The following is a 26529-nucleotide window of genomic DNA, read 5'->3' as shown; positions in this document are numbered from 1 at the left end:
AATATTGTTTAAAATTTTTTTAATTGAAGTATTGTTGCCACACGATGTTAGATTAGTTTCAATTATACACTATAGTGATTTGACCCCACACAATACTATTACAAATACCATTGATACATTCCCTGTGCTGTACGTCTCATCATTCCCGTGACTTACTCATTCCACTTTGCTTGTTCTGGATATTTCACATAAATGTAATTATACATCAGGTTGTCTTTTTAACTGAGTTCTTTCACTTAGCACAATGTGTTCAAGGTTTCATCATGTTGTAGATGTGTGAGGCCCATTCATTTTTATTGTCAAATACTATTCTATTGTATGGATATATTGTATTTCTTTCTTTTTTTAACTTAAATTCTAGTTAGTTAAGATTCAGTGTAATATTGGTTTCTGGAATAGAATTCAGAGGTTCATTGCTTAAATACGACACCCAGTGCCCATCACAACAAGTACGCTCCTTAATATTCATCACCTATCTAGCCCACCTCTCACTCACTTCCCTCCATCAACCTTCAGTTTGTTCTCCATCATTAAGAGTCTCTTATGGCTGTTTCCCTCTCTCCTTTATCCCCCCTTTCCATATGTTCATCTGTTTTGTTTCTTAAATTCCATATATGAGTGAAATCATATGCCATCTGTCTTTCTCTGAGTGATTTATTTTTTTTTAAATTTTTTTTTAATTTTTATTTATTTATGATAGTCACAGAGAGAGAGAGAGGCAGAGACACAGGCAGAGGGAGAAGCAGGCTCCATGCACCGGGAGCCCGACGTGGGATTCGATCCCGGGTCTCCAGGATCGCGCCCTGGGCCAAAGGCAGGCGCCAAACCGCTGCGCCACCCAGGGATCTCTCTCTGAGTGATTTATTTCGCTTAGCACAATACCCTCTGGCTCCATCTACACTGTTACAAATAGCAAGATTTCGTATTTTTTTTAAGATTTATTTATTTATTCATTCATTCATGATAGACATAGAGAGAGAGAGAGAGAGGCAGAGACACAGGCAGAGAGAGAAGCAGTCTCCACGCAGGGAGCCCGATGCGGGACCCGATCCTGGGATCACACCCCGGGCCAAAGGCAGGCGCCAAACCGCTGAGCCACCCAGGGATTCCCCAAGATTTCATTTTTTTGATGACTGAGTAATGATGTGATATATATATATATATATATATATATATATATATATATATATCTCGATGTGATATATATATATATATATATATATATATATCCCATTCATCACTCGATGGACATTGGGGCTCTCTCCATAGTTTGGCTATTGATAATGGGACATACTGTATTTCATCTGTCTATTACTGAACTTCTCAGTATTTCTACTTTTTGCTATGTTGAATAATGCCACTAGAAACATTTGAGTACACATTTGAGTACACATTTTTCTTGAATATATGGTTTCATACTATTGCATGTATACTAAGGAGTGGATTTTTTAGATTCAAGGGTAACTTTATGTTTAATTTTTTTTTTTTGCAAACACACGAGGGTTTATTACAAGCTCGAGCTTGGGTCCAAGTATACCCTACACAGCGGAGCAGGGACTTGGACCCTGAGACTAAGAGGTGTAGCAGCTTTATAGGGACCAGTGGCCAATGGGATATGCAGAAAGTGGCACAGTCATGTTGGTCCACATGCAAGTGGCCGATTGAATTACATTTTACCCTAAAGTATCCATTTGAACTAGCCTATCATTTAAAGAAAGTTCCATACTGTTTTCCAAAGTGGCTACACCCTTATATATCCCCACTAGCAGTGTAGTAGGGTTCAAATTTCTCCACATCTTTGCCAACATTTGTTATTACCTGTCCTGTATCTTAGTGATAAGAAGTGGCATCTCATGGTAGGTTTGATTTGAATTTCTCTAATAAGTAATGATATTGTGCATCTCATCACATGCTTATTGGCCATTTCTATGTGTTCTTGGAGAAATGCTGTTGAAACATTTCACCAATTTTTAAAATAAATTTATTTTTTATTGGTGTTCGATTTACCAACATACAGAATAACACCCAGTGATCATCCCGTCAAGTGCCCCCCTCAGTGCCCGTCACCCATTCACCCCCATTCCCTGCCCTCCTCTCCTTCCACCACCCCTAGTTCGTTTCCCAGAGTTAGGAGTCTTTATGTTCTGTCTCCCTTTCTGATATTTCCCACACATTTCTTCTCCCTTCCCTTATATTCCCTTTCACTATTATTTATATTCCCCAAATGAATGAGAACATATAATGTTTGTCCTTCTCCGGTTGACTTACTTAACTCAGCATAATACCCTCCAGTTCCATCCATGTTGAAGCAAATGGTGGGTATTTGTCCTTTCTAATGGCTGAGTAATATTCCATTGTATACATAAACCACATATTCTTTATCCATTCATCTTTCGATGGACACCGAGGCTCCTTCCACAGTTTGGCTATTGTGGCCATTGCTGCTACAAACATTGGGGTGCGGGTGTCCCGGCGTTTCATTGCATCTGTATCTTTGGGGTAAAACCCCAACAGTGCAATTGCTGGGTCGTAGGGCAGGTCTATTTCAACTCTTTGAGGAACCTCCACACATTTTCCAGAGTGGCTGCACCAGTTCACATTCCCACCAACAGTGTAAGAGGGTTCCCTTTTCTCCGCATCCTCTCCAACATTTGTGGTTTCCTGCCTTGTTAATTTTCCCCATTCTCACTGGTGTGAGGTGGTATCTCATTGTGGTTTTGATTTGTATTTCCCTGATGGCAAGTTCCATGCTCATGGATTAGTAGAATTAATATTGTGAAAATGTCAATGTTACCCAGAGCAATTTACACTTTTAATGCAATCCCTATCAAAATACCATGGACTGTCTTCAGAGAGTTGGAACAAATTATTTTAAGATTTGTGTGGAATCAGAAAAGACCCCGAATAGCCAGGGGAATTTTAAAAAAGAAAACCGGGGATCCCTGGGTGGCGCAGCGGTTTGGCGCCTGCCTTTGGCCCAGGGCGCGATCCTGGAGACCCGGGATCGAATCCCACATCAGGCTCCCGGTGCATGGAGCCTGCTTCTCACTCTGCCTGTGTCTCTGCCTCTCTCTCTCTCTCTCTCTCTGTGACTATCATAAATAAATAAAAAAATATAAAAGGGAAAATTAAAAAAAAAAAAAGAAAAAAAAATTTAAAAAAAAAATAAAAAATAAAAAAGAAAAAAGAAAACCATATCTGGGGACATCACCATGCCAGATTTCAGGTTGTACTACAAAGCTGTGGTCATCAAGACAGTGTGGTGCTGGCACAAAAACAGACACATAGATCAATGGAACAGAAGAGAGAACCCAGAAGTGGACCCTCAACTTTATGGTCAACCAATATTCGATAAAGGAGGAAAGACTATCCACTGGAAGAAAGACAGTCTCTTCAATAAATGGTGCTGAGAAAATTGGACATCCACATGCAGAAGAATGAAACTAGACCACTCTCTTGCACCATACACAAAGATAAACTCAAAATGAATGAGAGATCTAAATGTGACACAAGATTCCACCAAAATCCTAGAGGAGAACACAGGCAACACCCTTTTTGAATTCGGCCACAGTAACTTCTTGCAAGATACATCCATGAAGGCAAAAGAAACAAAAGCAAAAATGAACTATTGGGACTTCATCAAGATAAGAAGCTTTTGCACAGCAAAGGATACAGTCAACAAAAGTAAAAGACAACCTACAGAATGGGAGAAGATATTTGCAAATGACATATCAGATGAAGGGCTAGTTTCCAAGATCTATAAAGAACTTATTAAACTCAACACCAAAGAAACAAACAATCCAATCATGAGATGGGCAAAAGACATGAAGAGAAATCTCACAGAGGAAGACATAGACATGGCCAACATGCACATGAGAAAATGCTCTGCATTTCACCAATTTTTTTTGTTTGTCTTTTTGCTAAGCTGAAATAATTCTTTATAGTTTCTAGTTACAAGGCCCTTATCAGATATGTGAGTCTCAAATATTATCTCACATTCTATGAGTTGTCTTTCCACTCTCTTGCTGTTATTCTTTGCAGTACAGAAGATTTTAATTCTGATGACATCCAATTTATGTATTGGATTCATTTGTTGCTAATGGTTTGGGTGAATGTGTAAGAAATGATTACTTAATCGAAGGTGATGGAGATTCCTAGCAATGTTTTCCTCTAAGAACATGATAGTTTTAGCTCTTACATTTAGGTCTTTGATGCATTTTGAATTAATTTTGGTACATAGCATGAACTAGGGATCACGCCCTGAGCTGAAGGCAGACGCTCAGTCACTGAGCCACACAGGTGTCCCTGGATGATTTCTTTAAGACATTTTTGAGCTCCTTATACTGAAGGATGAAAATGATTGGGCTGAGAAAGGGGGTGAGGACTTTAGGTTACTGTCCATAGAAATGGGTCCACAAGCTGGAGCTAGATAGTGGAGGCAAAAACATATTGCACAATGACCACAGTGAGGTGGGAGACACAAGTGGAGATGGTCTTATGCCTGCCCTCAGCAGACGGGATCCTCAATACCATGGGCACGATGAAGATACAGGAGAGGACAATGAGACATAAACAGCCCATCAGAGCTGTGACACACACCAGGACCACTCTCAAGGTGACAGATGATGTCTCCTTCCCACAGGCCAACTTTAGGAGGGAAAGCATGAGGCTGGAAAAATGGTGGATCACATTAGACCCACAGAAGGTGAGGTGAAAACCTGTCAGGGTCACCATCATCCCCATGATTGAGCCACCAGCCCAACATCAGAACACACAATGGCACAGCCATGAGGACTCATGAGCATGTTGTGGTGCTCTGGGTGGCAGATGCTGAACATGCTGATCATTGCCCATGGTTATGAACAGAAAGGAGTGCGATATGTCCTCACAGCACTTTGCCCTCATTTACTCATTCATATAGTCAAGAAATGTTTTGAAGACTTATTTTATATGGAAATATTCTGGGTGCTGGGATCCAGCAATACCAAAGGCTAGATCTCTGTCCTCTCCTATCTATGCTATGGTCCACTGAGGGAAGCTGTCATATAACCAAGATGATAGCAGAGTGGCCACAGGTGTTTGGGGACAGCCTAGGGATCTGGAAAAGCTAAGTGTGGGTCACAGACACAACCTTGGATTAGGAGACTTTGAAATTGGTGGTGTCTGCAGGAAAATCTGGAGGGTGAGTAGGTATGCTTCAGGTGAGACAGGCAGGTGGAAGAGACATTTGCAGACAGGCGGGAGAGCAGAAGAAAGGCTCAGGGTGACAGAGATATGGTGCATTTGGCACAATGGTATGTTCAGTGTGCCCCAGAGAGTGTAGGTGGTTGGGGGAGGTCTGTAATGTGAAGGCAGACAAGTAGGAAGGACAAGAGCATGCAAGACCATTGTGTCCACTTGAGGAGTTTGTTCTAAGGGCCATGGGGACCCCTAAATGTTTTTTTTTAAGATTTTATTTATTTATTCATGATAGAGAGAGAGAGAAGGAGAGGCAGAGACACAGGCAGAGGGAGAAGCAGGCTCCATGCAGGGAGCCCAACGCAGGACTCGGGCTCCCTGCATGGAGCCTCCAGGATCACGCACTAGGCCAAAGGCAGGTGCTAAACCGCTGAGCCACCAAGGGATCCCCCCTAAAGGTTTTATAAATGCATAGAAGAAAGATCATTATATGAACATAGTCAAGAATGTTTCCTGGTGGGGCTTCCTGTGAATAGTGTTCTAATGACATATAGTACATGTCTTTTTGTAGATTAATACTTATGTGTTACGTTGGGACTGTAGTTGACTGTATAAATACCAACTCATAGGGAATACCTATGTTCAGCTTGAATAAATACCTCCACACAGTTTTCCAAAGTGTTTGTACCAAGAGGTACATTTTAGTCATAATCAGCATGGTCAGACTCCTGTTTGTAGAGACCCCCCGCCCCCCGCAGTCTGGTGAGGGATGCAGGCTGCTGAGAGCAGGTAAGGTGGGCAGATGCAGGAAGAGATGGGACAGGTGTTGGGGCACCCTGGATGGCATACTGAGGTTGACTTCAGAGGTAGAATGAACAGTGTTGTTGACTGGACAGAGGGAGACAGGAAGTGAGCTGTGTCTACTTCTAACTCTCAAAACACCAAATGGATGAGTTCTTTCCAAAGCAATGACCAAATCTCCAGCTACCCAGACACCACCTTGGTGTCTTATAATTTTGTTCAATACTGACACTACCTCGAGATGCCAGTCACAAGTATTGGGTGCCCAGGGTACCTGCACTTCTGTCTGAATTGGATACAAATGTGAGGATTTCCAAATTCCCCCTTTCAGTTTGGATACAATGAGTTATAGAAATCAGGAAAATGCCACACTCACTCTCTCAGGTTTATTATGAAAGACACAACTCAGGAACAGCCAAAAAAGAGATGTATCCTGCGAGGTATAGAAGAAGAAGTGAGGAATCTCCATGCCCTCTCTGGACTTGCCACCCTCCTAGTACCTTCATGGGTTCATCAACTGCTAAGATCTCTGAATTCCATCATTCAGGAAGTTTTTATGGAGGTTAATACATGGACATGATTGATTAAATAATTGATCATCACTACTAGAGTATCAGTCTGTAACCCCTCTCTCGCCCCTGATGGTTCCAAGTCTCTAAGCACTGCTTGGTAGCTCTGGTGAGCGGCCTCCTTCCTAAAATTATCCTGCGCTACCAGCCACCACCCAATTCACCAGCAAACAAAAGCCCCTATATAAAACATACTGAAAGGGATTTTAGGGGAAAGGAGAGAAAATGGGTGGGAAAAATTAGAGAAAAAAATTAGAGACAAAACATGAGAGACTCCTAATTCTGGGAAATGAACAAGGGGTGGTGGAAGGGGAGGTGGGCGGAGAGATGGAGTGACAGCATGACAGGCACTGAGGGGGGCACTTACGAGATGAGCACTGGGTGTTACACTATATGTTGGCAAATCATATATATATATATAACTGACCACAAGGAGGTGTGGGGCTGGCTAATTGGCCAGAAGACACTTAACACTTCCATTGACCAAAAGACACCACTCTCTGAGACCCAGCTCTAAACTGCCCTTATTGAATATAAACAATAGTGAAAGGGAATATAAGGGAAGGGAGAAGAAATGTGTGGGAAATATCAGAAAGGGAGACAGAACATAAAGACTCCTAACTCTGGGAAACGAACTAGGGGTGATGGAAGGGGAGGAGGGCGGGGTGTGGGGGGGAATCTGTGACGGGCACTGAGGGGGGCACTTGATGGGATGAGCACTGGGTTTTATTCTGTATGTTGGTAAATTGAACACCAATAAAAAATAAATTTATTTTAAAAAATAAAATAAAAATAAACTGCCCTTATTGTGAGAAGCCTCCACCTGCTTTGACCCCAAGACAAGGCCCTGGATTCTCACTCTGAGACGCTCAGCTCCTGTGTTCCCTCTGACCCTGTCTTGACCCAAGGGGGACTAATCCAGCATCTAATCAATTCAGTCCTGTCTCCACCAAGACTGGGAGTCCCTAGTCCCTAGTCCTCTGGGCAGAGAGAGACAGCAGGGAGCCTTGGTTGTGTTGGAGTGTTGGAGGTAGGTGTACAGGCATCAGGTCCCTGTAGGCCTTGTGATGATCCTTCTGGCCTCTCCAGACCCTGAGGGCAGCCCTTGCAGGTTGGTGTCCCAGGGAGCCCCTGGGGAGCAGCCTGCTGGGAAGCTACAGCCAGGTTAAAGCACACAGCATCAGTTCTAGGAGCCCTGAGGTCTGGCCCCACACCTGCCCCTGTGTGCTGCTGACAGCATCAGGCAGGAAAGCTTCTTGTGTTCTTCCCTGCTGGCTGCTTCCTGGAAGAGGCAGCCCAAGCTGAGGGGGACCAGGAGGAACAGGGTAGGTTGTAATCTTTGACAGTTGTGGAGAGCAAGGCCAAGAGAGGATGGGGACAGGTCCTGGGAGAAGAATCATAGGACAGGCTCTCAGCCTCGGGCAATTGTTGGGAGTCTTTTCAGGTTGTTCTTGGATTCTTCACCCAGCCTAGTGTCCTTACTGCTTCTAAATCAGCACTGGGTATTATGCTGAGTGCAGTAAGTCAATCGGAGAAGGACAAACATTGTATGTTCTCATTCATTTGGGAAATATAAATAATAGTGAAAGGGAATATAAGGGAAGGGAGAAGAAGTGTGTAGGAAATATCAGAAAAGGAGACAGAACATAAAGACTGCTACCTGGGAAATGAACTAGGGGTGGTGGAAGGGGAGGAGGGCGGGGGTGGGGGTGAATGGGTGACGGGCACTGAGGGGGGCACTTGATGGAATGAGCACTGGGTGTTATTCTGTATGTTGGTAAATTGAACACCAATAAAAAATAAATTTATTAAAAAATAAAATAAAATAAAATAAAATAAAATAAAATAAAATGATAAATGACCAAAAAATAAAAAAATAAAAAAATAAATCAGCATTCTTGTTTGGGGCTGAATCTGCCCTCTCCCTCCTGAATGTTTCTATATGCCTGGAGGAACTTTTGGTTGTGACAGGTTATGGAGAGGGAAGAAATGCTCCTGGCATCTAGTGGGTTGAGGTCTGGGTGGCTGCTAAAAGTTGTCCAATCTGGCATTCTTATGGTGCATTTGTCCCAGTTGGTGAACAAATATTGATTCGTTATTATTAACTTGGCTCACAGGTTACATTAGTGTTCACTCTCTTTGTTGTGCATTCTATGAGTTTTGACAGATGTAGAGTGACATGTATGCGTGATTACAATATCATCCAGAATAGTTTCAGGTGCTGTATTTTTCATGTGCCTAAGTAGAATTATGCTACAGTGTTCATGTGCTTTTGCTTCATTCACTCAAGATCGTTTTACAGGTTTATTTATGCTGCTGTGGGTGCATTGAACTGCTGCCTAGGGCTCCAGGGTTTCCTCCAGCCCATGTGACCTACTATCTTCCCAGTTATGGTGCCCAAGCAGGCTTGTCCATTTCTCCACTACAGGCAAATCAACGGAACCATGCTCCCTTGTGAGAGATGTGAGCAATGGAGATAGATACTGGAGCCCTGTGCTGGTGCACTTAGCAGATGAACTGTTAATTTTCCCCACCTGGCTCTCACAGGCAGTGCACAAATATTGCTTTCTCCCCAGATCCTGATCAGCACTGGGCATTTTCTAATTTGGAGCATTGAATAGGTCTACACTGAATTCCCACTGCATTTCCCTTTCTTTCTCTCATTCCTTTCCTCCCTCTCTTTTATTCTTTTTCTTCTTTTTCTTTTTAATAAATTTATTTTTTATTGGTGTTCAATTTCTCAACATACAGAATAACACCCAGTGCTCATGCTGTCAAGTACCCCCCTCAGTGCCCGCCACCCAGTCACCCCCACCCCCCGCCCTCCTCCCCTTCCACCACCCCTAGTTCATTTCCCAGAGTTAGGAGTCTTTATGTTCTGTCTCCCTTTCTGATATTTCCTACCCATTTCTTCTCTCTTCCCCTCTATTCCCTTTCACTATTATTTATATTCCCCAAATGAATGAGACCATATAATGTTTGTCCTTCTCCGATTGACTTATTTCACTCAGCATAATATCCTCCAGTTCCATCCACGTCGAAGCAAATGGTGGGTATTTGTCATTTCTAATGGCTGAGGAATATTCCATTGTATACATAAACCACATCTTCTTTATCCATTCATCTTTCGATGGACACCGAGGCTCCTTGTCAATGTTACCCAGGGCAATTTACACGTTTAACGCAATCCCTATTAAAATACCATGGACTTTCTTCAGAGAGTTGGAACAAATTATTTTAAGATTTGTGTGGCATCAGAAAAGACCCTGAATAGCCAGGGGAATATTAACAAAGAAAACCATAGCTGAGAGCATCACAATGCCAGATTTCAGGTTGTACTGCAAAGTTGTGGTCATCAAGACAGTGTGGTACTGGCACAAAAACAGACACATAGATCAATGGAACAGAATAGAGAACCCAGAAGTGGACCCTCAACTTTATGGTCAACCAATATTCGATAAAGGAGGAAAGACTATGCACTGGAAGAAAGACAGTCTCTTCAATAAATGGTGCTGGGAAAATTGGACATCCACATGCAGAAGAATGAAACTGGACCACTCTCTTGCACCAGACACAAAGATAAACTCAAAATGGATGAAAGATCTAAATGTGACACAAGATTCCATCAAAATCCTAGAGGAGAACACAGGCAACACCCTTTTTGAACTCAGCCACAGTAACTTCTTGCAAGATACATCCATGAAGGCAAAAGAAACAAAAGCAAAAATGAACTGTTGGGACTTCATCAAGATAAGCTTTTGCACAGCAAAGGATACAGTCAACAACAGTAAAAGACAACCTACAGGATGGGAGAAGATATTTGCAAATGACATATCAGATAAAGGGCTAGTTTCCAAGATCTATAAAGAACTTCTTAAACTCAACAGGAAAGAAACAAACATCCAATCATGAAATGGGCAAAAGTCTTGAACAGAAATCTCACAGAGGAAGACATAGACATGGCCAACACACACATGAGAAAATGCTCCGCATCACTGGCCATCAGGGAAATACAAATCAAAACCGCAATGAGATACCACCTCACACCAGTGAGAATGGGGAAAATTAACAAGGCAGGAAACCACAGATGTTGGAGAGGATACGGAGAAAGGGGAACCCTCCTGCACTGTTGGTGGGAATGTGAACTGGTGCAGCCACTCTGGAAAACTGTGTGGAGGTTCCTCAAAGAGTTAAAAATAGACCTGCCCTATGACCCAGCAATTGCACTTTTTTTTCTTTATACTGTGTTTTCTTTTGCCTGTGCTACACCCTCTGTGAGTTCTCTGCTCACACTTTTGCTCGCTTCTGTATTGAGCTTCCTACTTGTAGAGGTAACTGGCTTCTTCTACATCACATTCCCTGGTCAATTGTGGACCATTAAAATGATCTTTCCCCACTTTTCCATCTCCTGTTAACTGGATCCAGGATATCTTTTGTTGAACAAAAACTCTTCGTGTTGGTGTTTTTGTTCCTTCACAATCAACCAGTGTTTGTGCTTCTTAAGTTTAAGATGTCGTCTCCACTCCTAGGTCATCAAAATGATTCTCCTACACCTTCTCCTATTAACTTCTCAATCCTATTTCAAATTCATTCTTGAATCCTGGAATCTCTGTTTGTGTGTGGTCTAAGGCAGAAGTTCAGATTGACTTTGCTTCATGAAAGGACCCGTTTTTCCCACCACCAACTCCTAGACAGTCCACCTTTCCCCTTTGATCTGTGCTCCCACCTTTATCACATGTTAAACTGTGAATCATGCAGGGGTATTTTCTGAGGTATCCAATCAATTTGATCAGTGTCTTTGTCTGTTCCAGGGTCACAGTTAAAGATGACTCTGATGTGTATTATACACATTATGTCTATAATAGGTCTGCATACCTACCATATCATTTCTTTCGTATTGATTCCACTTTTAGAGGAGTAGTATAGTTTTGCACTGACCTTATTTTTCTGAAGGACAAGCATAAGAAGGGCACGTGATGACACTCGGTGTTATACTATATGTGGCATATTGAAATTTAATTTAAAAATAAATAAACAAAAACAAAAAAATAAACAAAAATAAAAATAAAAATAAAAATAAATAAACAAGAAAAAAAGGAATTTAAGGAAAATTTTATGAAATGTACAGTTGATTCCCTGAAATGATAAATGTAGTTGACTGATGATATAATTTGAGGAAGAAGTGTCATCATTACCATATTTACTGATGCCATCTGAGAGTATAGATTATTCTCCATGTATTCAAATCCACTTATATTTTTAGTAATGGTTAAAATTTCTGAATCTGTAGGTATTGCATGTGATTGAATCCTAGATGTTTTATAACAGAGGCTTCCAAAGTGTGATGGACAACGCTAGGGCCACAGAGACCCTTTCTGGGGACCATCAACTCTTCAGTTTTCCAATGAAGGTGAGGATATATTCCTCAAATGCTTAGAGGAAAACCACAAATTGCCACAGGGTGAATGAAGGAGTAGACAAACTGTCTTGGGTCCCACCCAGTCAGCTTGACTGTATCCAAAACTGAATATTTTTACAGAATCTCAGGGTTAATTTCTAAGATGGTAAACATGGGGAGTGAATAATGCACCCATACAAAAGTCCATTAGAGGCTCAAATTTTCTTGAGTACAAAGAAATCGCCGGACCAAGTGCTTGAGAGTTGTTTCTTTCTACTTGGTGTCACTGTTAGGAATGGTATCTTACTTTATACTTAAAATTCATATTCTGAATGATTACTACTGTTGTAATTCTATGAGAAATAACCGGTTTTTGGAAGTGGATCTAATATTTGCAGCTCTGTGCTCTCTTTTGCTGTGATATGTTATGTCTTTATTCTTTTCCTTTTCTGGATGGATGAGCAGATCTCTTCGCTTCCAATGGTTACATACCTTCTTTCTTTTTTCTTTCCATATAGCACTGCTCACAGCTTTCAGTTCCATGCTAAAGAACAGCAGAAACAGTGAGTACCCTGGTCATTCACCCAGTCCTAACACAACGCATCTAATATTTACCCATTTCACATATTTCCTATTGTTCAAACATAATATTGTTATATAGATTATGATCTTTCTGCTGGTCCCCTCATTCCCTCTGTGATCTCAGCAGATGCAGCATCCGTGGCTGGCCAGAACTATAGCATGCTGTCTGAATTCATCCTCGTGGGCTTCTCCACCTTCCCACAGCATCTCCTGCCTGCCTTCTTTCTGTTCTACTTGCTGATGTACCTGTTCACGCTGTTGGGGAACCTGCTCATCATGGCTACTATCTGGAGTGAGCGCAGCCTGCACACGCCCATGTACCTCTTCCTGTGTGCCCTGTCCACCTCTGAGATTCTCTTCACTGTTGCCGTCACCCCCCGCATGCTGGTTGACATGCTCTCCAGCCACCGCTCCATCACCTTTGTGGCCTGTGCCACCCAGATGTTCTTCTCCTTCACGTTTGGCTTCACCCATTCCTTCTTGCTCATGATCATGGGTTATGACCGCTATGTGGCCATCTGCCACCCCCTGCGCTACTACATGCTCATGAGCATCCGCACCTGTGCCCGTCTGGTGTCCTGGACCTGGGCTGGTGGCTCAGTCATGGGGATGATGGTGACTGTGATAGTTTTTCACCTCACCTTCTGTGGATCTAATGTGATCCACCATTTTGTCTGCCATGTGTTTTCCCTCTTAAAGTTGGCTTGTGGGAATGAGAATTCCTCTGTCACCTTGGGTGTGATCCTCATGTGTGTCTCAGCTCTGATGGGCTGTTTATTCCTCATCATCCTCTCCTACATCTTCATTGTGGCCGCCATATTGAGGATCCCCTCTGTTGAGGGAAGGCACAAGACCTTTTCAACCTGTGTGTCCCACCTCACTATTGTTATTGTGCACTACAGTTTTGCCTCCATTATCTACCTCAAGCCCAAGGGCTCTCATTCTATGGACAGTAACACTCTGATGGCCACCACCTATACAGTCTTCACTCCGTTTCTCAGCCCAATCATTTTTAGCCTCAGGAATAAGGAGCTCAAAAATGCCATAAAGAAAAGCTTCCAGAGAAAATTCAGTCCCCTAAACTCCTGATGGCCAGTTTGGTGGTGAGGAATATGATAGAATGGCTGGTGATAATAAAGTCTATTCCCAAGGACTTTGAAAATATAGGTATTGTTGGATGCATCCAGGTGTTGGGGATATGCTGGGTATTTGTTTTTCTCCAATTTGTTTTCCTCTCTCTTGCATAACATCTAGCGATCATAATCTCTTAAGATCCCATGTGATGATCTGCATCCCATACCTGTGTCTAAGACTGTGTTATCTACCTATGGGCCAGAAAGGAGCATCACATGAATGTGTATGGCCACTGATCCCAATCGTTCTACCTGATTGGAGAAGCAAGAGAAGACTTTGCCTCCTTCACCATAAGATAAACAGAAATAAGCATAATAAATGTCCTCTCATTGGGGCTTTTCTTTCAGGCATTTCCAGTGTTTTATAATTACCCTTTAATATGAAAATGTACAAGTAAATAAATTATTTGTCTCCAAGAAGGTAGTTGACCCTGTCTAGTTCCTTCTGTCTTTGGATGTGATAGACCCTAAGAGAATGTTTCTGTTGATCTGAGTTGAGTGAAGGATGTCAGAATATGAAGCAAAGAGAAAGAGAGAGAAAGGGATTGGAGGGGGTGGGTATAGGGCAGGAGAGGGTTCAATGTTCAGATACAAAAACAGAGAATGTTAAAAGTGTGTTGCTATCTCACATCTTCTGGAAATGCTTTTCCTTTTTTCCTCTTTCCTCCCATTACTTTCGGTAAAACATTAATTTCTCATTCCTGTGTTTTACTTGAATCTATATGGGGGATGTGTTGGAGGGCACAGTGCTATCTCAAGATAGCATAAAAAGTAGTCAGGGTATGCGAACCCTCTTTAATAGATGAGAAATGTTGGTGGATGTTACACATGAATGAAGGAGTCACATGCAACTTTAGATCTGTCTGAGTCCCATGCTGGAGGTCGGCAAAACCACATGTCTGAACATCCAAGAAGAGGGCCTTCCGTTGGTGTAGGGTCATACTCTAAGGTGTGACCAGATATTTGGGCCACAGGCAGAAGATATTTTATCATAATAAATGTAAGAATGACTATCACATATGAGTGCTTGCTGTTTACCAAATGTTGTGGGAAGGATTTCCTGTGTATTCGTTCACTCTTCTAAGATTCAAAATAAACTATTATTTCGGCACATTTAGATATGACCCACATCTATTACTATCCACATTTTTGAAATGCGGAAAATGCAAGCCTGAGAGATTATTTGTCTGCAGCCACACAGCCCTGAAGTGCTGAAGCAGGAATCTATTACAATATGCATTTGTGTGCAGTTGGTGATCAGGAATGCACCTCTCTCAACACCTGCAGAGAGAAATATGGTTGTGACTGAGAGGGGAGGGCTGTCATTAGAAGGAATAGACAACTTTCAGGGAAGAGGGCAGGTACAGCCTGTGCACACAGCCGTTTCACACAGCCAGAGAGAAACACTGACTCCAGAGGAGTTACAGAGACACTTTGTCACATCAACACTGACAATGAGACCCTGGGGTTCCATTTCATTATTTTACAATTATTGGTGTTAATGACTCATGCCAATCCGTCCTACCTGAGATGCCCTTATCCAGAACCTGTGACTATGTTCCCTTCCCTGGCCAAAGGGACTGCATGCAGATGAGATGCAGTTCAGGATCTGAGACAGGAGGTTACCCTGGATCACCCAGATGGGCCTGCTATGATTGCAAGTGTCCTTATAAAAGTAGGCAAGAAGGATCAGACACAGAGAAATAGGGGTTGTGACACTGAAAGGAGGGATTGCAGTAGCTGAGGTGGGAACCTTGAGCCAAGGAATGCCTGCTGACTCTCCCAGCTGGGAAAGCAGGAGACAAATTCTCCCCTGGATCCTCCAAAGGATGCAGCCCTGCTCACACATTGACTCACACCTGGTGACCCTGACTTTGGCTCTTGGCCAAAGTGGTTTATGTGCTTTGTTACAGCAGCCCTAGAAAACTGACTCCTGAAATGGCATCCTGTCATTATATGTTAAGTGGTTTCATGATGAAATTCATTTCAAGCCAGATTCTTAGGCCATCTTTTTTTATGGAGAAGACATAGGGCATTGAGATTGCTCAAGAGAAGGGTTGAGTATCTTTGGAAATCCATTAGCAGAGGTGAAGGAGTCCCAACAGCCCGGCTGCAGGATTTGCTCATTAGCAGCCAGGTCTTCCCATGTATAGCTGCAGGGTATCCAGCCCAGGGCCTAGGGAGCCCATCCTTCACATGTACTTATGACTCATGTATGCTGAGTCCTTCACTTCTATGGAATATGTGGCAAGTTGCTAAGTTTACCAGGAGGAAAAAAATGTAAAATCACAGTTCTTGACACTCTTAAGGCATTTTGCAGCCTTCACATGGTGCGGAGATCTTGCTATCTGCACTTCATTGCGGTTTATGTGAATCAGTTTTGAATAGCATGATTACTGTACAGCACACATTGGTACCCCAGTCCCCCGTAAATCTCCCCATTAGATTGTAAGCTCCTCAGGGGCAAGGACTCTGTCTTGCTTACCATTGTAGCCTACTATGCTACTGTGCTTCTTCTAATGCTATTACAATATATTACATATTATACTATGCTATAATTGTATTGTCCACTATATTAATTGTAACATATATTAAGTTATATAGAGTATGTATTATATACTATGATACTATATATAGTATATGTAACATGTAATATACCATATTAATATGGTAAATATGTTAAAAAGGCATATAATATATAGCATACTGCATATATTTTATATATGCTATGATATAAATTATATATCAACATACAAATATAATTATTATCATTCTCTAGCACAATTGTATTATAATAGTGATAAATATATAATAATATATTGATATATACGAACATATTATGTGCATATTATTATATACATGTATATTATTACATATTATATTTGATAATCATTTATTATATTGAATTTTTATAAAACATATAGTTTTATTTATTTATTTATTATTAATATTGTTTTGAATCCTTGCAGGGAGCCTGTTTCTTCCTCTGCCTGTGTCTCTGCCTCTCTCTCAGTGTGTCTCTCATGAATAAATAAATAAAATCTTAAAAAGAAAAAGAAATCATCCGGAGAAAATTCAATCCCCTAATCTCATGACAGCTGGAGGTAATACAATGGTGAGGAAATATGACAAAACTGCTATGTCCCTAGAACTGTTCTATGGGTTTCAAGTATATGAAAACAGACACATCCACAGGAGATGGATGCATGCCTGATATTTGTTTTTCTCCAATTAGTTTGCCCTGCTTGCATGGGATCTAGTGGTTCTGATCTCTTGTTCTTGCCCCCGTGTGATGAAGTCCATCCTATTAGCTGCATCACAGAACATATTATCTACCTGGGGACTGGAAGGCAGCATCATGTGGGTGTGTCTTGTTAATGATGCACAGGGTTCCTCTTGAATGGGCAAACAATGGAAGACTTTCTTCTCTTCCACCATAAACAAAAATAGCATAATATTAAATGCCACATTGGCCCTTTTCTTATCAAGCACTGTATCCAGGATTTCATAGTATTGTGTTTTAAATTATAATAAAGTATTTGACTCATAGAACAAGGTTTATTCTTTATAATTCCTCCCTGACTTGGGAGAGATAGACCCTAAGGGAGGTTTTCTATGTTAAGAGTTTAGAAGGTGAAGGAGAGAGAGAGAAAGAGAACTAGTGGGTTGGAGTCCTTTTAATTGATACGACAGAAACTGCATACATTTGGATATGGGGCAAAACCTGGGAAAGGAATGAAGAAGGACAAGGAGGTTGGTAACAGGGCAATTTTCACAAAAGAAAAGGGAAGAGTCAATGAGAGAGGAAGCGATGAGAGATAGAAGGATAGAGACAGAAATGACAGCTGGAAGGGAGAAAGGGTTCACGCTTGGTTTAAAACTTAAAGGATGGCAAAGAGGTGTTGCTGTCTGACATCTTATGGATATCCTTTACTCTTCCCCCCATATTACTTTCAGCAAAGCATCAATTCTCATTCCTGTGTTTTACTTGAACTTATTGGGGCATGTATTGTGGGCACAATGATATCTCAAGACGGCACAAGAGAGGTCAAGGTTGTAGGTACCCCTATAGTGCAGATGAGATCTGTTGGTGGAGGTTACACAACACATGAGGGGAGGGGTCCCATGGAAATTTAGTTCTGAGTAACTCCCAGGCTGGGGTTTGGGAAGGCATCTGTCTGATGATCAAGAAAGGGGGCCTTCCGGGGATCCAAACTATTACTCAAAGGTGAGACCAGATATGGAGTTGGAGGCAGATGTGTTGTTTCATTAAGGCCACCGTAACTAGTCATCTCAGGAGCATACAAAGACTCTCTGATGAGATGGTCATTAAACAGAGACAACACATAGACCAAAATGTGTTTAATTACATCACAGAGAGGCATATGTTAATGTGGACTCTCTGGCTTGGACCACCAGGCCAACAGGGAGAGGGAAGAACTGACCACAAGGAGAGGTGGGGCTGGACTGTTTGGCCACTTCCATTGAGCAAGAGACACCACTCTCTGAGACCCAGCTCTAAACTACCCTTATTGTGGGAAGCCTTCCAGGGACCTTGACCTCAGGGCAGAGCCCTGGTTTCTCACTCCGGGATGCTCAGCTCTTGCCTTCCCTCTGACCCTACCTTGACCCAAGGGGTACTAATCCAGCATCTAATCCACCCCTATCTCCCCCAAGACTGAGAGTCCCTAGTCTCTAATCCTCTGGGCAGAGAGAGAGACAGCAGGGAACCTTGGTTGTGTTGGAGTGTTGGAGGAAGGTGTACAGGCAGCAGGTCCCTAGAGGCCCTCTGATGATCCTCCTGGCCTCTCCAGACCCTGAGGACAACTCTTGCAGGTTGGTGTCCAAGGGAGCCCCTGGGGAACAGCCTGCTGGGAAGCTACCGCCAGGTTAAAGCACACAGCATCAGTTCCAGAAGCCCTGAGGTCTGGCCCCACCCCTGCGCCTGTGTGCTGCTGACAGCATCAGGCAGGAGAGCTTCTTCTGTTCTTCCCTGCTGGCTGCTTCCTGGAAGAGGCAGCCCAGGCGGAGAGGGACCAGGAGGAACAGGGTAGGTTATAATATTTGACAGTTGTGGGGAACCAGGCCGAGACAGGATGGGGACAAGTCCTGGGAGAATGATTTTAGGACAGGCTCTTAGATTGGGAGTCTCTTCAGGTAGTGCATTCTGGGTCTTGGGTTCTTCACTCAACCTAGTGTCTTTTGCACCTTCTGAGTCTTCTTGTTGGAGGCTGATTCTGTCCCCTAAATAATGTTTGTCCATGTGTGGAGGCCCTTTTGGTTTTCAAAGCTCTTGGGGAGAGATCGGATGCTGCTGGCATCTAGGGGGTGGAGGCTTGAGTTGCTGCTAAAGACTGTCCAATCTGGTATTCATGTGGTTCATTTGTCCCAGTTGGTGAACTAATATAAATTCATTATTATTAACTCAGCTCACAGGTTACATCAGGATTCACATTCTGTATTGCACTTTCTATGAGTTTTGACAGATATAGAGTGACTTGTGTACACCGTTACACCATCATCTACAATAGTTTCCAGTGCTCTGTGTTTCATGTGCCCTAATGAGTTATGCTACAGTGTTCATCTGCTTTTGCTTCATTCACTCAAGATCTTTTTACAGGTTTATTTATGCTACTGTGTGTGCATGGAACTGGTGTCTGGCACTCCAGTGTTTGCATCCAGCCCCTGTGACCTGCCCTCTTCCCTGTTATAGTGCCCAAGTAGGCTTGTTCATAACCCCACTACAATGCTACCGACACATCCTGTGACAGCTCCCTCAGACAGCTGTGAGCATTCAAGATAGATGGTCAGGAGCTCTGTGCTGGTACATACAGCTTGTAAAGTCTATGCCTCTCCATTCTCGGTTCCTGCCAACAGGCCCAAGGCTTAAGTGCTTTCTCCCATATTTTGACCTGCATTGGGCACTCTCTAGTCTAGGGAAATGAATGGGTGTAAGTGAAAGTGCAGGGTCATTTCCTCCACCCTCTCCTTGCCTTAAAACCATCGTTTCATGTGTCTGTGGACCTCCTCCTGTGACTTCTCTGCTCATATCCTTGTCTCATTTCTGTATTGAAATCTCTCCTCCTTAATATAACTGGTTTCTTATTTATTCTAGATAATATTCCTTGGTCAATTTTCTGCAGTGCAAACCTCAATAACTAAATATTTCAAAGAATCTTAGTTTTATTTTTTATAATGAATTTATTTTTTTAATAAATTAATTTTTATTGGTGTTCAATTTACCAACATACAGAATAACACCCAGTGCTCATCCCGTCAAGTGTCCCCCTCAGTGCCCGTCCCCCATTCACCCCCACCCCCCGACCCCCTCCCTTCCACCACCCCTAGTTCATTTCCCAGAGTTAGGAGTCTTTATGTTCTGTCTCCCTTCCTGATATTTCCCACACATTTCTTCTCCCTTCCTTTATATTCCCTTTCACTATTATTTATATTCCCCAAATGAATGAGACCATATAATGTTTGTCCTTCTCCGATTGACTTACTTCACTCAGCATAATACCCTCCAGTTCCATCCACGTTGAAGCAAATCGTGGGTATTTGTCATTTCTAATGGCTGAGTAATATTCCATTGTATACATAAACCACATCTTCTTTTTCCATTCATCTTTCGATGGACACCGAGGCTCCTTCCACAGTTTGGCTATTGTGGCCATTGCTGATAGAAACATCGGGGTGCAGGTGTCCCGGCATTTCATTGCATCTGAATCTTTGGGGTAAATCCCCAACAGTGCAATTGCTGGGTCGTAGGGCAGGTCTATTTTTAACTCTTTGAGGAACCTCCACACAGTTTTCCAGAGTGGCTGCACCAGTTCACATTCCCACCAACAGTGTAAGAGGGTTCCCTTTTCTCCGCATCCTCTCCAACATTTGTTGTTTCCTGCCTTGTTAATTTTCCCCATTCTCACTGGTGTGAGGTGGTATCCTATTGTGGTTTTGATTTGTATTTCCCTGATGGCAAGTGATGCAGAGCATTTTCTCAAGTGCGTGTTGGCCATGTCTATGTCTTCCTCTGTGAGATTTCTCTTCATGTCTTTTGCCCATTTCATGATTGGATGTTTGTTTCTTTGCTGTTGAGTTTAATAAGTTCTTTATAGATCTTAGAAACTAGCCCTTTATCTGATATGTCATTTGCAAATATCTCTCCCATTCTGTAGGTTGTCTTTTAGTTTTGTTGTCTGTATCCTTTGCTGTGCAAAAGCTTCTTATCTTGATGAACTCCCAATAGTTCATTTTTGCTTTTGTTTCTTTTGCCTTTGTGGATGTATCTTGCAAGAAGTTACTGTGGCTGAGTTCAAAAAGGGTGTTGCCTGTGTTCTCCTCTAGGATTTTGGTGGAATCTTGTGTCACATTTAGATCTCTCATCCATTTTGAGTTTATCTTTGTGTATGGTGCAAGAGAGTGGTCTAGTTTCATTCTTCTGCATGTGGATGTCCAATTTTCCCAACACCATTTACTGAAGAGACTGTCTTTCTTCCAATGGATAGTCTTTCCTCCTTTATCAAATGTTTGTTGACCATAAAGTTCAGAGTCCACTTCTGGGTTCTCTATTCTGTTCCATCGATCTATGTGTTGTTTTTGTGCCAGCACCACACTGTCTTGATGACCACAGCTTTGTAGTACAACCTGAAATCTGGCATGGTGATGCCCCCAGCTATGGTTTTCTTTTTTAAAATACCCCTGGCTATTCGGGGTCTTTTCTAATTCCACACAAATCTTAAAATAATTTGTTCTAACTCTCTGAAGAAAGTCCATGGTATTTTGATAGGGATTGCATTAAACGTGTAAATTGCCCTGGGTAACATTGACATTTTCACAATTTTAATTCTGCCAATCCATGAGCATGGAATATTTTTCCATCTCTTTGTTCTTCCTCAATTTCTTTCAGAAGTGTTCTATAGTTTTTAGGGTATAGATCCTTTACCTCTTTCGTTAGGTTTATTCCTAGGTGTCTTATGCTTTTGGGTGCAATTGTAAATGGGATTGACTCCTTAATTTCTATTTCTTCAGTCTCATTGTTAGTGTATAGAAATGCCATTGATTTCTGGGCATTGATTTGTATCCTGCCTCGCTACCAAATTGCTGTATGAGTTCTAGCAATCTTGGGGTGGAGGCTTTTGGGTTTTCTATGTAGAGTATCATGTCATCAGCGAAGAGGGAGAATTTGACTTCTTCTTTGCCAATTTGAATGCCTTTAATGTCTTTTTGTTGTCTGATACAACCGTTCAAAATCTTTGGGGTGCAGCAAAAGCAGTCCTGAGGGGGAAATACATCGCAATACAAGCATCCATTCAAAAACTGGAAAGAACTCAAATACAAAAGCTCACCTTACACATAAAGGAGCTAGAGAAAAAACAGCAAATGGACCCCACTCCCAGCAGAAGAAGAGAGTTAATTAAAATTCGAGCAGAACTCAATGAAATCGAGACCAAAAGAACTGTGGAACAGATCAACAGAACCAGGAGTTGGTTCTTTGAAAGAATTAATAAGATAGATAAACCATTAGCCAACCTTATTAAAAAGAAGAGAGAGAAGACTCAAATTAATAAAATCATGAATGAGAAAGGAGAGATCACTACCAACACCAAGGAAATACAAACGATTTTAAAAACATACTATGAACAGCTCTACGCCAATAAATTAGGCAATCTAGAAGAAATGGACTCATTCCTGGAAAGCCACAAACTACCAAAACTGGAGCAGGAAGAAATAGAAAACCTGAACAGGCCAATAACCAGAGAGGAAATTGAAGAAGTCATCAAAAACCTCCCAAGACACAAGAGTCCAGGGCCAGATGGCTTCCCAGGGGAATTTTATCAAACGTTTAAAGAAGAAATCATACCTATTCTACTAAAGCTGTTTGGAAAGATAGAAAGAGATGGAGTACTTCCAAATTCGTTCTATGAGGCCAGCATCACCTTAATTCCGAAACCAGACAAAGACCCCACCAAAAAGGAGAATTACAGACCAATATCCCTGATGAACATGGATGCAAAAATTCTCAACAAGATAATAGCCAATAGGATCCAACAGCACATTAAGAAAATTATTCACCATGACCAGGTAGGATTCATCCCCGGGACACAAGGCTGGTTCAACACTCGTAAAACAATCAATGTGATTCATCATATCAGCAAGAGAAAAACCAAGAATCATATGATCCTCTCATTAGATGCAGAGAAAGCATTTGACAAAATAGAGCATCCATTCCTGATTAAAACACTTCAGAGTGTTGGGATAGAGGGAACTTTCCTCGACATCTTAAAAGCCATCTACGAAAAGCCCACAGCAAATAAATTTATTTTTTATTGGTGTTCAATTTACTAACATACAGAATAACACCCAGTGTCCATCCTGTCAAGTGCCCCCTTCAGTGCCCATCACCCATTCACCCCCACCCCCCGCCCTCCTCCTGTTCCACCACCCCTAGTTCGTTTCCCAGAGTTAGGAGTCTTTATGTTCTGTCTCCCTTTCTGATATTTCCCACACATTTCTTCTCCATTCCCTTATATTCCCTTTCACTATTATTTATATTCCCCAAATTAATGAAAACATATAATGTTTGTCCTTCTCCAATTGACTTACTTCACTCAGCATAATACCCTCCAGTTCCATCCACGTTGAAGCAAATGGTGGGTATTTGTTGTTTCTAATGGCTGAGTAATATTCCATTGTATACATAAACCACATCAAGAATCTCCGTTTTAATAACTGACTGGAGAGTTACAACTTACTCAAAGAAAAGCACTGTAAGGGGCTCAATAGTTTTTTAGCATAAAGAAATCCCGGGTCAAAATGTGTAAGAGCGGTCTTGTTATAGTTGGTATCACTAATGGTCATGTTATCTTACTTTTTCCTTAAATTGTATGTTTTGCATGATTACTATGGGTGTAATTCTACAGGACATATTATGAGTTTGGGATGTTGATCTAATCTTCTGCAGCTTGAATTCTATGTTTGCTCAAATATATTCCACCTTCATCCTTTTACCTTTCTAGATAGATGATCACATCTCTTCCCTTCTGATCCTGATCATCCTTCTTTTCTTACCATCCTCAAGTACCACTCCAGGCTATCAGTTCCCAGCTAATGACCAGCAGAGACAGTGAGTAAGCTTGGCTTGTTCCTGATTCTAAAATAATGCATTGTTAGTTTCCCACTTCATGTACTATTTGCCAGTTTTGTGGTATATATTCTTAGCTAGCCAAAAAAGCTTCAGTTAGTTTCGGGTTGAGAAGAAGCTTTTTAAAAATCTTCAAGGAGGGGATCCCTGGGTGGCTCAGTGGTTTAGCGCCTGCCTTTGGCCCAGGGCCCAATCCTGGAGTCCCCAGATCGAGTCCCCAGATTGAGTTCCGTGTCGAGGTCCCGGCATGGACCCTGCTTCTCCCTCCTCCTGTGTCTCTGCCTCTCTCTCTCTCTCTCTCTCTCTCTCTCTCTGTCTATCATGAATAAATAAATTTTTAAAAAAATCTTCAAGGGATTCCTGGATGGCTCAGTGGGTTAGCATCTGTCTTTGGCCAGGTCATGATCCCAGGGTCCTGGGATCAAGCCCCACATCAGGCTCTCTGTTCAGGGGGGAACTTGCTTCTCCCTCTTCCTCTGCCTGCCTCTCCCTGTGTTTGTGTGCTCTCTTTCTCCTCTCTTTGTCAATTAATTAATTAATTAATTAATTAAATAAGTCTTTAAGAAAATCTTCAATGTACACATGTCAATTAGTATGTTACATATCTAAAGCAATACAATGTTTTGTGTTAATTATATATAAATTTGTAAAATCATAAATAGGCGTTGACTTTAGCAATCCAGATTGCTGCCTGAATGATATAATTACATGGAATTTCCTTTTTGGTTTATTCATGTGACTAATCACATGTAGGTTTTCTGACACTGTCTCATCCTTGTCCTTCATGGAATAAACCATGTATCTTCATATCCTTTCTGGCCTCAGCAGATGCAGCATCCGTGGCTGGCCAGAACCATAGCATGCTGTCTGAATTCATCCTCGTGGGCTTCTCCACCTTCCCACAGCATCTCCTGCCTGCCTTCTTTCTGTTCTACTTGCTGATGTACCTGTTCACGCTGCTGGGGAACCTGCTCATCATGGCTACTATCTGGAGTGAGCGCAGCCTGCACACACCCATGTACCTCTTCCTGTGTGCCCTGTCCACCTCTGAGATTCTCTTCACTGTTGCCATCACCCCCCGCATGCTGGTTGACATGCTCTCCAGCCACCACTCCATCACTTTTATGGACTGTGCCACCCAGATGTTCTTCTCCTTCACATTTGGCTTCACACATTCCTTCTTGCTCATGATCATGGGTTATGACCGCTATGTAGCCATCTGCCACCCCCTGCGCTACAACATGCTCATGAGCACCCGCACCTGTGCCCGTTTGGTGTCCTGGACCTGGGCTGGTGGCTCAGTCATGGGGATGATGGTGACCCTGATAGTTTTTCATCTCACCTTCTGTAAGTCTAATGTGATTCATCATTTTTTCTGCCATGTGCTTTCCCTCCTAAAGTTGTCTTGTGGGAATGAGAATTCCTCTGTCACCTTGGGTGTGATTCTGGTGTGTGTCTCAGCTCTGATGGGCTGCTTATTCCTCATCGTCCTCTCCTACATCTTCATCGTGGCCGCTATATTGAGGATCCCCTCTGCTGAGGGCAGACACAAGACCTTCTCCACCTGTGTGTCCCACCTCACTATTGTTATTGTGCACTATGGTTTTGCCTCCATTATCTACCTCAAGCCCAAGGGCCCCCATTCTATGGACAGTAACACCCTGATGGCCACCACCTATACAGTCTTCACCCCATTTCTCAGCCCAATCATTTTCAGCCTCAGGAATAAGGAGCTCAAGAATGCCATAAAGAAAAGCTTCAAGAGAAAATTCAGTCCCCTAAGTTCCTGATGGCCAGTTTGGTGATGAAGAATATGATACATGACTGGGGGTATGATCATCTCCAGGGGACTGTTGTAGGTATTCAATATATGAAAATACTAAATAGGTATTGTTGGATGCATCCATAGGTGTTGGAGCAGGCTACATATTAGTTTTTCCATTTGTTTGTCCCCTGTCTCTTGCATAGGCTCTAGCAATCATCATCTCTTGTTCTTGACCCTTTGTGATGAACACCATCCCATTACCTCTTTCCAACAACGTGTTATTTCTCTATGGGCTGGTAGAAGAGTCACATGCATATGCGGGCATTGATGAAGAGGGTTCTTCCTCAATAGACAAGCAAGGGAGGACTCTCACCTGCCTTTACCATAACATACATAAAGGTAACATAATAATAAATGCCACCAGCACTGGGGCTTTTCTTAGCAGGCACTGTGACCAGTGTTTTTATAAATGTTCTCTGAATTACAACAAATGCAGAAAGAAAATTAACTATTTTTCTCCAAGGAGATGGTTGAATGTATTAGTTCCTTCTGCCCTTGGGACAGATAGACCTGAAGGAGGTTTCTATGTTGAACTTAGTTGAGTGATGGATGTCAGAATGTGACATGGAGAAAAGGAGAGAGATGGGGTGGCAAGAAGGGTTTAGTGCTGAGGTAAGAACATACAGAATGTTAAATGTGTGTTGCTTTCTGACATCTTACGGAAATCCTTTTCCCTTTTTCCCTATGTTGCTTTCAATAAAGTATCAATTCTCATTCCTGTGTTTTATGTAATCTATTTGGAGCATGTCTTGGAGGACACAATGCTATCTCAAGATGGCAAAAAGAGAGGTCAAGGGTGTGGGTACCCCCTTTAATAGATGAGAAATGTTGGTGGAGGTCATACAACATGTAAATGAAGGGGTCACATACAATTTTAGGTCTGTTTGACTACATGCTGGGGT

At 42.2% G+C, this 26529-nt stretch overlaps 2 protein-coding genes and 1 pseudogene across 2 annotated transcripts; 2 read left to right on the top strand and 1 right to left on the bottom strand.

Annotated features, from left to right (window-relative positions):
• Nucleotides 1–4283: 4283 nt before the first annotated feature.
• LOC121495103 lies at nt 4284–4905 on the bottom strand (annotated as a pseudogene).
• A 989-nt stretch (nt 4906–5894) lies between these two features.
• LOC121495102 (olfactory receptor 10H3-like) lies at nt 5895–13617 on the top strand. Its single transcript, XM_041762392.1, has 2 exons — nt 5895–5967; nt 12608–13617. The coding sequence occupies exons 1-2, from the start codon at nt 5895–5897 to the stop codon at nt 13615–13617; spliced, it is 1083 nt and encodes a 360-aa protein (XP_041618326.1).
• Nucleotides 13617–25592, top strand: LOC121495101 (olfactory receptor 10H4-like). The gene is made up of 2 exons (XM_041762391.1): nt 13617–13695; nt 24628–25592. Exons 1-2 carry the CDS (start codon nt 13617–13619, stop codon nt 25590–25592), a joined length of 1044 nt encoding a protein of 347 aa, XP_041618325.1.
• Nucleotides 25593–26529: the final 937 nt, after the last annotated feature.

The sequence above is a fragment of the Vulpes lagopus genome, chromosome 7 (assembly GCF_018345385.1).
Source record: "Vulpes lagopus strain Blue_001 chromosome 7, ASM1834538v1, whole genome shotgun sequence".
Classification (NCBI taxonomy): Eukaryota; Metazoa; Chordata; class Mammalia; order Carnivora; family Canidae; genus Vulpes; species Vulpes lagopus.
The sequence above is the reverse complement of the archived record's forward strand: the minus strand, read 5'-3'. Positions and strand labels throughout refer to the sequence as shown.

What these genes read in the sequence shown, in the direction of transcription:
- LOC121495102 (XM_041762392.1), top strand. Translation starts at nt 5,895, where the DNA reads ATGGTCAGACTCCTGTTTGTAGAGACCCCCCGCCCCCCGCAGTCTGGT. An exon ending in ATGCAGGCTGCTGAGAGCAG is followed by an intron (nt 5,968 to 12,607) that starts GTAAGGTGGGCA and finishes ATTGTTATATAG; the next exon opens with ATTATGATCTTTCTGCTGGT.
- LOC121495101 (XM_041762391.1), top strand. Translation starts at nt 13,617, where the DNA reads ATGGCCAGTTTGGTGGTGAGGAATATGATAGAATGGCTGGTGATAATA. An exon ending in CAAGGACTTTGAAAATATAG is followed by an intron (nt 13,696 to 24,627) that starts GTATTGTTGGAT and finishes TTCTGGCCTCAG; the next exon opens with CAGATGCAGCATCCGTGGCT.